At 39.3% G+C, this 11,780-nt stretch overlaps 1 protein-coding gene across 1 annotated transcript; it reads right to left on the bottom strand.

Moving 5' to 3' along the window:
- Positions 1-857: 857 nt before the first annotated feature.
- On the bottom strand, positions 858-11,196 carry LOC135075334 (ATP-dependent RNA helicase DDX47). Its single transcript, XM_063969751.1, has 8 exons — positions 11,005-11,196; positions 10,537-10,795; positions 10,173-10,339; positions 9,535-9,771; positions 8,075-8,298; positions 2,780-2,912; positions 1,547-1,675; positions 858-1,040 (listed from the first exon to the last, which is right to left on the bottom strand). The coding sequence occupies exons 1-8, from the start codon at positions 11,113-11,115 to the stop codon at positions 879-881; spliced, it is 1,422 nt and encodes a 473-aa protein (XP_063825821.1). The 5' UTR covers positions 11,116-11,196; the 3' UTR covers positions 858-878.
- Positions 11,197-11,780: the final 584 nt, after the last annotated feature.

The raw sequence follows: 11,780 nt of genomic DNA, 5'->3' as shown, positions 1-11,780 counted from the left end.
TGTTGTGATTTCTTCTTACGCTTAGTTTTAAGTGCGTCGGTTTTGACGCGCCGCGTCGCTGCGGTCGCGGTTCTCGCATTTCTTTTTTCTAATTTATTTTTTTATTAAAAGAAATGACTGTTTACTTTGTAGAATAAATTGTAAGAAAGCATTTAAAAATTTTGTTTGTTTGAAAATTTTATTATGGCCCCAATTTATTACAAATTGACACATAACAGACTTGTTATCAAATAATGTCAATTGGGAAAGGAAAACTAGGATTATAGCCAAAACTTATTGGTCAGACTTCGGAGCACCAAAACGCTGTTTTCTATAACCTCCTTTTTTGAAGTCGGTTAAAAATTAGATTCTTGAACGGCAGAAGTGCAATCTATATTATTTTGTTAAAGCTGTGTTCGACTGTAAAGATGCGATTCTCAGCAATATCTCTCTGCGAATGATTAATTTTATTTAACACCTATTTATTGCACAAGAAATAATCTAACTTCGTAACAACTAATAATAATTTTGAACCCTGCCACGAATCTGTCGTTCTCAGAGAATAAAAGTCATAAAATAACTTCTTCCAAGGTAAAACTGCGTGCTGTGATAATATAATGTTACCATAAACATTATCAAAGGGTTGCTAAATACAGATGTAACTGGGCTTACAAAAATGACATTAAGGCGGGTTTTAGAATCTCGCTGATCGTCGGCGCTGACAGATCAATATGTATTTATTTGAAGTGAACGTTCCTGAGTGACGCTGATCGCTCGGCGCCGACGCTTCATACATTTCAGCTGTCAGCGCTGACGGTCAGCGTGCGTCAGCGTGACTCTAAAACCAGCCCAAGGGGTTTGCAAAGTAAAACGGCAAGTTATACAAACTAGCAAGTATATTAGGTTCGTTTTCGCTTGGCGAACTTGCCCTTCCCTCCCCCGCGCCCGCCTTTGCCTTTGATGCGCCGGCGCACCCCTGCCGCCTCCTCCGTGTCGTCATCCGAGTCGGCGCCGCGTTTCTTGCCTTTGACGCTCTTTTTGTCTTCTAGCTCTTTCATTTCCTGTGGGAAGGAAAGGGAGGGGTGAGAAATATGTTGAGATAAAACATAGTTTGAGAATAATGTTAGAAGTTTACCATGAGAAAAGAATTGCCTTCATTGGTAAATTTTATTGGAAAGTTCGTTTTTTGGTGCACAATTGCAGTGGTGGGAATACTTTATTACAGACAATGAGTGAAAAAAGCGCTTGAAAGCGCTAGCGCTGAGAAACAAACTATGAAGTCCGGTCGCCGAGCACTTAAAATTTCGTCCAATGAGGGATCATTGGACGAAATTCTACGTGATCGGTGATCGGCGATCACTTTACACGTTTGTTAACTTCAATAGTGACGTGTTCAAATATTTTTAGCAGTCGCAGCGCTTACCGCGATCGCCATTATGCTTACAAGCACTTCCAAGCGCTTTTTTCTGCCAAACGCACCCAATATTTAATGAAAGTTGGTTTTTTTTTGCATTAGATACTGAGAGATCTGTATATTACTTGCATCATTAAAACAAGGTATACTTACAATATTGGTAAGTCGTTGTGCTTCTGCCACTCGTTCCTGCAACACCATAACTTCGCTCTCATCAGTCGGGTAAAGCGGCAGCTGCTTGCCGATCAGCTGTTCGATGCGCTGGTATAACTCCACATCATACTGAAATAGAACTTTGGATTAGTCGTCGCTTGCCTCTCTAACTGACGTATCTGTAACTTTTTTCGAAACTGAGTTATCTACACCAGCGGTTCCCGAATGGTGGTCCGCGGAACCCTGGGGTTCCGTGGAAAGGCCGCAAGGGTTCCGTAAAAAATATTATCCCACGTTTCGTGACCGACGTTGTTCGCTCGGACCGACTTGTTTCCGCGCAAGGGAGGGGCAGGGCGTGCGGGCGGAGTAGTACGGGGGTTCCGCTAGGAAAAGTATAATCAATTAGGGTTCCTTGGCAAAAAAAAATTGGGAAACCCTGATCTACACCATCTTAATCAATTTTACAAGACGAATCGATCTGTCTAATCGCCTGAAAATTTTGCTAAATGTCAGTTAGAGAGGCAAGCGACGTAGTAACCTAGCACTTAGACGCTTTGCACTGGAAGGAAGTCGAACCTTAACTTCGAACTCCTATGTTCTTCTGATTAATTTCGTTGCGGGTCCAATGCCAGTTTAAAATCCGGGACACACTTGACCTCCACTGGTTGGGTTTTTATTGGTGGTCATGGTCAAGCTTTAGATTCTGGGTACACAGGAGTTGCAGCGGTGAGAATAGTCCCTTTAGTCAATAAAATCTCAAAAGCAATCGAAATAATCTGGAGACAACAGTATTAGAAAAAAGAAAACCATCTCAGTGTCTCTGAAGACTTCATATACTAGACTAGGTTTCAAAGACCTTTAGTGGCGACCAAGGGCGAAAGCGAAGTGTGGGACAGGACTCCCACTTGGTGGACCGACGTTCTGGTGAAGGTCGCGGGAAGTACCTGGATGCAGGGAGCGCAGGACCGTTGTGGATATCATTGGCCTTTGTCCAGCAGTGAACGTACCGGAAAACGCGGCGTGGGACGTCCACCTACAAGGTGGACTGACGACATCGTAAAGGTAGCAGGGAAGCGCTGGATGCAGGCTGCTACCAATCGATCAACGTGGAAAGCATTAGGGGAGGCCTATGTTCAGCAGTGGACGTCCTATGGCTGAAATGATGATGATGATAATGATGAAACGTCATTTGGCTGAAATGAAATAATCAAAAAGGATCGCCACAAAAAATACCTGTGAGACAAAAGTGATCGATTTCCCGGCGCGTCCCGCTCGCGCTGTGCGGCCCACGCGATGGATGTAGTCCTTACTATGAAGTGGGATGTCCAGGTTTATGACCACGTCCACGTGAGGAATGTCCAGACCTCTGCAAAGAGAACACGTTTTGCAAAGCTATAGATTATTTGTATATCTTCAAAACCTAGTTATGTATCTCATAGTTTATATTCTTTACGCTAATCTAATAGTTCCTGAAAGATAAAATTATCACTTCACGGGATTTATTGCAACAACGAGCCCAAACTCGATGCATTTAAGTCGTTTTATTATAGAGTTCCTATGGCCACCTTCCAGCTCCATCATCAGATCAGCTCCATGTCATCATAATATTGCATGGTCATCCAAATCACATGTGTTTGCGAAATTTCAGCTTAATCGGTTGCCTGGAAGTGGGTCTTAATTCAGTTTGCAAGATTCCACCCATACAAATATGAGCCAGTCGTTGTAATATGACGTCACGCGCATAAAATGGCGGGCCGGCCGCCGCCCGCACTTTTAAAATTCAATATCTTGGAAACTAATTGACGTATCGAAATAATTCTTTCACGTGTATTTTTTATTTTTAACAGAGAATACAGAAAGCTAAAAAACAAAATTAGTGAACATTCTTCATTGTTTCTAAGCCACAACACTCGCAATAATTGAAATTATCTGCAAAAATATATTACACAATTATTTATAATAAGAACCAGCCGAGCTCAAGTGGAACTTGCGCATGAAGGAGTCTATTCGGTTATCAGAAAAAACGGGGCAAAAATCGTGTCTGTTTCTGTATTTATGTTGATAACAACTCAACACAGGCTATTCATGTGGTCATTTATTATTATTTTTCAGGTTAAATAAAAAAAAAATATTAAGCCGCTTACCGAGTATAATGTTGTCGCATTCCACACATCGACTGCACATTTGCATTTGTTTGCAGTTTCTTACAAATATTTTACCATTACAAAAATTGCATGTCACTGGAATTTATCACTGTGCGAAACTAAATGACATTGACATTTGAACTTCAACTTATAAGGTTATGGCTAATATTCTTTTTTTGTGGTTGAATCGGCCAATACCAGGTTTAAAGAAAAAACACATAACAAAGAGTATATTATCATAAAAATCGCGAAACGCACTGATTTCCATTTATTTATGGATCGATGACAACCCAGCTTTTGGCGTTGATCGCATAGTGAGTGGATGGTGAACTACTAAAGATGGCGACAGCGGTTTGTTTGTCAATGCCATCGGAATTTAACGAAATTCTCCATTATAGTTCCAAAATACTGCGGGTCTAGTCAAAACGCACTTTAAAGTCGCAAACCCATCGCAAACCAGTCGCAAACAAATAAACAAATCGCAAAAGAGGTCGATAACAAAAAAGGCTTAGTCAAACGGCAAAAAATCGAATCGCAAAGCCCTACCTATCGATAATCGAAAGACTGGATTGAAATTTCCCATACAAAGGCTTAGCCAACATGTATTTAAGACTCAATCAAAATCGAATCGAATCGCAACACCCGCCATTTTCATTGCGATTACTTAAACCCCGGTGATAAGCTTCGATTATATCGAAAACCAATAGGGTGAGTTGCACCACCTAACTTTGACCGTAACTATGACGTTAACCGGTGTTTTTTGTATGGAGTTTGACAGATTTTAGACGTTTGTCAAAGTTAAACTAAGATGGTGCAACCCACCCTAAGGCTGTTTTGACAAATCCGTATCGCGATGTCGTTTTGACAGCTAATTTGACAGCGAAGCATAGACGTAAACAGAGAGCAGAAAGAAGGAAGAAACTAATTTAAAAAAAAAAGCCAAAAAAAGTAAAAACAATCGCAAAGTCATAGACATTTTTTAACTTTTATTCGATTTTGAATGAACTTTAATGTCGCCGCGTCGTTGGTGGTTCAATGTGCATTTTGGCTGCCATTTTCCGATCGAATCGAATTACTGGTGACGCGGCGACTGACATTAGTGAAAACTTCATATTGGTTTGCGATGGCATTTTGACTAGACCCACTGGACTGTCCTGTCGATGACATTGACAGTGGGGCGCCACCGTCAATACCGGATCGCTGGTTCAGATTTTAGCCATGTTGGAAACCATATAGTTGAACGATGGTAGCGCCCCCCTGTCATTGAGTTTGGTGGGACAGTTCAGCGTGGTTCATCTATATCCGAATTTTGCGGATATATGTTGTCGACTCAAAATCGTTATTTTTTTATGCTTTGTTATTCATATAAGGTTTCGATCCAGTCTACCGTACTAGAGATGAGACGTATTTACTAGAACAGATCCACACACTAGGTATTTTACAGTACTAAGTGGCACCTATTCCAATTTTTAAAATACTTGATCCACCTAGTATTTTTTAAATTACACGATTTCCGACCCTACCATCAAAGTAATAGAGGTTATTATTGCATAATCCGTAGTCGTGTATTACGCGCACCGCGTATTTCTCGCTAAGTATTTTTTAAATTACACGATTTCCGACCCTACCATCAAAGTAATAGATGTTATTATTGCATAATCCGTAGTCGTGTATTACGCGCACCGCGTATTTCTCGCTAAGCTTATGTGCGAACGTAGAGATTCACTCCGTCTCTGTCTGACAAACAAATTTGAGCGCAGGCAGGTGTGAGATAGGAATAGGTGTTTGATGTATTACGTAATTTAAACTCTATTTGTACACAGGTAAGGTTTTGAATATTTTAATTTTTGTTCTCTCTCATCCAGCTCACTCCTTGTTGACTAGCCGGTAAAAAACCAGTTTTTATTCTTCCGACAGGTTTGTTTTGGTTTGTTGTCACGCGTCCGTGATAATTGCATAAATAAAAAATAGAAAAAAATATGTAAATATTTTTATGAAATTGATATCTTTTAAATACGCCAACTTTTAAGTTGACAGTCCTAAGCCTGTTGAAGTATGAAGGGAGGATATCAATCAATCAACAACCAGCAAAAACATTATTATTCAATTTCAAATTGCATTATTAATACTACGAGTGGATCTTTTCAAAGAAAATTGTATTTTAAAGTCATAATACGTGGATTAGTCCGCACTAGTCGCGTCAAGTATGATAAATTACTACGTACTAAGTGGAACAGGTATTTGGATCACGTATTAATAAATACTTGGAATAGGTGCACCTAGTATCAAATTTACCTAGTATAACCCATCTCTATACCGTACCCCTTGACGAAATTATTAATATAGATATCTATTTTAACGGTAAATAAAATATTTACCCTCCCGACGTTTCGGCTCGGTTGCACGAGTCATGGTCGCGGGCAGACTGAAGAGATGCAATAAATCCCGTGAAGTGATAATTTTATAGTAAAAATGCAACATAATAGTTTAAAATATTCCTGAAAGATGTTATTTTGTGGTACTTTATCGAGACAACAAAACTTTAATATGTTTTTTAACCTAAAGTTTCACGACTATTCCTAAAGTCAACTGTGCTTGTCTCAGCAATTTGAGACCTCAAAATTACATATTTTTGTATATTGATGAAACAACTTGATGCGACAATAGCCGAAGGTGTCGGACTCGACTTGTGATCCGAGGAAACCGGGCGTGATTCCGCCGCTCGACTATTGTGAACCCATTCGTAACAGGCATATTTAGCTTATCACGAAGGATTAATTATTAAAAAAGTCATAGATCACAGAAATTAAAGGGAGATGAGACAAGGGGGCGGGGCCGGTGTCGCAGAAATATGCCCAAAGACAAATATGCTGTCACATTGCTCGTGACAGCAGCGACGTCATAATGTAAACAGTTTACATTGCTTGCGTAGTACTAAAGATTATTCGAACGTTGAGAACTGATGATACCGCAGTGAATAATGAGCACATATTTTGATTACTTTGTGTGTGAGAATTACTAATGTGTGAGTTTCGAACTCGGTGCATTAGTTGGCATCTCTCTACAACGTGTCCCAAAATTCAAGGATAAGCCGGCGCCGCAGGATGGACATAGTCATGACTACTTTAGGAAAAATAAGGAAAAAAATCTATCTCAATTATTTTTTAAGTTACACAATAAATTACGAAATTCTTCGAAAATTGACACCCCTTTTGATATTTTACACTACCACGACCACCATTTTTCAAATATTTCTGTTTTTATGTTTGTATCGGCAACTTAAGTAGTGCTGCTGTCCACCCCATCTCTTAAAACCCCCAGAATCCTTGCAGTTTTTACACAAAAGTTAATCAAAATATGTTATTTCCTTAAAATTTTCAACGATTTTTACTTTCACTCCACTTTGACTCATCGTTTTGTAAAAAAAAAGTATGAACACTACTGCGGCAAGTTTTTTATAAAGTTGACGCAACTATCCAAGATTCCAAAATGGTATAATACTCTAAGAAACCTAGTCGCAAAAAAGATATGCGTCCCATTTTTACAAACACTTCGCTTGTTAGTTAGTATGGCATAAATCTTGCAACTGAATTTAAAACCAGTTCTCTTCAACCGATTGAGCTGAAATTTGGTATACTTATGTAAGTACGATGAAAATGCAATATTATGGTACCATTGAACTGAATGGAGACTGGAGGTGGCCATAGGAACTTCTAAACAAAACGGCGGAATTGCATCTAGTTTGGGTTCGTTGGATTTGTCTTTTCGAGCACTTTAGTGCTAGAAGATGTCCAGGGTCCTGATGATGAAGTCAATTATAATTTTCAAACGAAGTCAAGCTTGTTTTTAAAAAAAGTTTTTTTTATTACAACTTTATTTTAAACTTTTTAGTTGTTTCTCAATCTCATGGCACAAGTGCTCGGGAAGACAAATCGAACGAACCCAAACTCGATAAGCTTCCGCCGTTTCGTTAAGGAGTTCCTATGGCCAGCTCCTGCCACCTCTTGACTTGTGGAGTGAAAGTAAAAATCGTTGAAAATTTTAAGGAAATAACATATTTTGATTAACTTTTGTGTAAAAACTGCAAGGCTTCTGGGGGTTTTAAGAGTTGGGGTGAACAACAGCACTACTTAAGTTGCCGATATAAACAGAAAAACAGGAATATTTGGAAAATTGTGGTCGTAGTAATGTAAAATATCATAAGGGGTGTCAATTTTCGTCGAATTTCATAATTTATTGTATAAGTTAAAAAACAATTGAGATAGATTTTTTTCCTTATTTTTCCTAAAGTAGTCATGACTATGTCCATCCTGTGGCGTCGGCTTATCCTTGAATTTTGGGACACGTTGTATATCTCTATGAAAAAAGTAGTCAAAAAACTTACCTGGACGCGACATCAGTGCATATAAGTATAGACCGCGACTTGTTCTTGAACTTGTTGAGCGCTGCAAGCCGCTTGTTCTGCGACATCTGCCCGTGGAGCGGCACCGCGGCCAAGCCAAGCGCTCGCAGCAACAGCGCTGCACGCAGTGCGCCCGCGCAAGTGGCCACGAACACTATGAACGAGTTGCCCGCCATCTCGTTGAGGATGTGGACTAGGTATACGTCCTGTGGATGATGGGTGTGAATTTGAAAATAACACTTGGAATAATACTTTTGACAATCGCATGGCTTTGGTCGACAGTTAGTAAGGTAAGGGCAGACAGTGCCTATTTTTTTTTTGTGTTGAGCGGCTATTCTAGTTCAATAAAGTCCTAGTATCACTGCGACCGTTATCGATCTATTGTGATCGCCGCTATTTTCCTTACAGTTCGCCTCCGAGTCCTGCATCCATTAGGAAGTGCAGTATCTTTTGGGGGGCGATATGTTTTACATCTTGTGGGCTTAGGATGTGTTTGCCCAGGTGTAAGCTCCGCTTGCGTATCAGAGGTCCGCAGTCCGTGAGAATGTGTAGTGGCGTTTCATCTGCCTCTTGGCACATCCTGCACGTTCTTGTTTCAGACAGTCCCATAGTGGACAAGTGCTTATTTAAGCTGCAGTGTCCAGTGAGGGCTCGAACTAAGATGCGCATTTTGGTCCTACTCAGTCCTATGATCTGCTTAGAGCTTTTTCGATCATAGGCTTTTATGAGAGCTTTGGAATGAGTTAATCCTGGCGTGTCTGACCATGCCATAAAGGATTTGTTTAAATAGATGTTCTCCAGGGTCATTCGAGCGAGACTTTTGGGAATGCCACAAAAGGGTTCTGGACCATATTGTTCCCTCCGCTCCCGCTCTGCGTGCCTAAGGCATGATGTGTTTTATTTGTATGCTCTGTGACGTCATAATATGTCGCACCTCCCGTGCCGCTCCCATACCTCAGGCATTGACTGAGTTACGCGCTAAACTGCTAGAAGATACTTAATAGGCTTGATTTCTTCCTACGCTGACGTCGGTCGCGATGTCAGCCGACGTCATGAGTTAATAATGCGTCATAATATGAGGCACCACTCTACTTTTCAGCATGATTACTACTTTCCACTTCTCTTATGTGCACTTCTCAGTCTTAACTAACTTCGTCGGCCGTTTGGTGTAGTGGTTCGAAACGGACTACTATTCCGGAGGTAGCGGTTTATAAACATGTGTGTGCATGAACATATTTGTTTGTATTGGACTGGTTGTTTTCTATGTATAAGTATGTATTTAAAAAAAAAAGTATTTAAGTATGTTTATATCCGTTGTCTAGTACCCATAGTAAAAGCTTTGCTTAGTTTGGGACTAGAAGCGCAGTGTAAAATGTCCAAGGATATTTATTATTATTTTATTATAACTGCTTTTAATACTTGTTATCACATTTAGACCTCACCTTATATTTCACAGGAATAAACAGGTAGTACTGCTGCAGTTTATCCACTGTCTGGTACTTTGTTGATACTTCAACTTTCACAGGGTCTTGCAGGGACGCTCTTTGAAGTTTCTGGACCTTCTTCGTCATAGTGGCAGAGAACAGATATGTTCTCCGCTCACGGGGTATTACTCGGAGGATTTTGTCTACCTCCACTTCGAAGTCCATGTTGAGGATGCGGTCAGCTTCGTCCATTACCTGAAAAATAGCTAATCATTTAGATATAACTAGCTTTTGCACGCAGTTTCACCCGCGTGAAATTTAGTTTGTCACATATCGTAATAAATTATAGCCTATGCGTTATTCTGGGTTATAAACAATAATAGGTACTGTAAAGTTTCATCAAAATCCGTTCAGTAGTTTTTGCGTGAAAGAGTAACATCCAGACATCCCGACATCCAAACTTTCGCATTTATATTAGTAGGATTATTTTAACTTTCAAGGGATGTCACAATATTTTTCAACAACCTGAAAAATATTGTGCAGAGGAATGGGATATTCTGTAGATGATTACTATAATGATAAGGGATTGTGAGGAAATGTTTCATTAATTAATATTAGTACAGCAGAAGTCACGATGGCAATATTAAAATATGTACCAAGTATTTCAATGCTTTCAAGTTGAATCCTTTGGTGTTCTCCAAGTGATCCACCAATCGGCCAGGAGTGGCGATGATGATGTGTGGTTTCTTGGACAGCATCAGGGCTTGCGCCACCATGTCCATTCCACCTACTATTACTGCACATTTTACGCCTATGCTGGCACCTGAAATGACAGAAAAAATATTTTATGGAAACTAAGCTATTAGCCTTAAATATCAGACTAAGGATGGCTAGATTTTCATTTAGAATTTTATTAGATTAAGTACAAAAGTTTGAAATAAGTAAAAAAGGTCCCAGACATTTCAATAAGTTGATAAAAATACTGCTTTAATAATATGAATAAACTTTAAAACTTCTTACCTAATGCCTCAAACTGTTCAGATATTTGGAATGCCAATTCTCTGGTAGGTGTCAGTATAAGTGCAAAATATCTCTGAGGGTTCTCCAAGAGAGCCTGCAGGATTGGCAGCGCGAAGGCGCCAGTTTTTCCAGACCCAGTCTCTGCAAGACCAATGATATCTTTGCCTTGTAAAGCAACAGGGATCGCCTCTTTCTGGATCTTCGAAGGGTTCTTCCATTTTAACTCTGTACACGCTTCACATAATACATCAACGACGCCCTGCAAAGAGCAGCATGCACAAGAAATTACCAGACTGATCATAACCTATAAGTGACTTTTTGATATGCTTTAAACTTAAAAAAGCAGCACATTTACAGTGTTTCGTTTATGATGATTATGAAAAATAAAAGTATAAGTAACTAAATCAACTCAGGAAGTAATTAAACAAGCAGAATATTAAAAATAACACGCGGAATAACATTTCTTACCAGATCTTTGAAAGTTACTGTTTCTTCTTCATTAGCGTCTTCCTTGGGCATGTCAGGTTGCTCCTCTTCTGAGTTATTAGATTCATTTTCACTCCCACTATTTTCAGTCATTATTAATTGTAAATTATTTCTTTTTAATTTAAAATAAACACCACACGAAAAACATGTGTTGCAGAGTGTCTGTCACTGTCACAAATTATTATTTATCTATGGTCACTGTCAACCCAACCAAATGTCAAACAATAAGGACGTCACAATAAATAACGATTAAATAACTAATATAATTTAATCGTTATTTTTCCACAATATATTTTATAACTAGTTCTAAACTTAGCCACGTATGTACAAATACTATAAAATACTACACTATACACATCTATCAACTCGGGAAGGGATCGTAACCGTTTCAACTTGAGCGGTTCAGTATTCTTTTTATGAATTTTTATGCCTCGCCTTGCTACAAGCTCGCGAACTGCGCTGCATGCGTGGGTGGTCAACTTTGTCTATCTCTATTAGCAGTTAATCTCAGCAGTTAATATAAAAATTTTAATGGAAAACTGTACTTTAGCTGTACTAGACTAATCGTTAATCATTTTTTATTTTTTTATTTTTTTTATTTTCTTTTAAACCTTCCAGAGCCCCGATTACGGTAACTTTTAACGTTTCCAATCCAGACACGCTTCTCGATTCTGCGATACGATTGGTCGTTCAACAGCGTACGTCAGCTGTTTTGACCAATCGTATCACAGAATCGAGAAGCGTGTCTGGATTGTAGA

Source organism: Ostrinia nubilalis, chromosome 10, assembly GCF_963855985.1.
Source record: "Ostrinia nubilalis chromosome 10, ilOstNubi1.1, whole genome shotgun sequence".
Taxonomy (NCBI): domain Eukaryota; kingdom Metazoa; phylum Arthropoda; class Insecta; order Lepidoptera; family Crambidae; genus Ostrinia; species Ostrinia nubilalis.
Note: the sequence above shows the minus strand (reverse complement) of the source record. Positions and strands in the feature narration are given on the sequence as shown.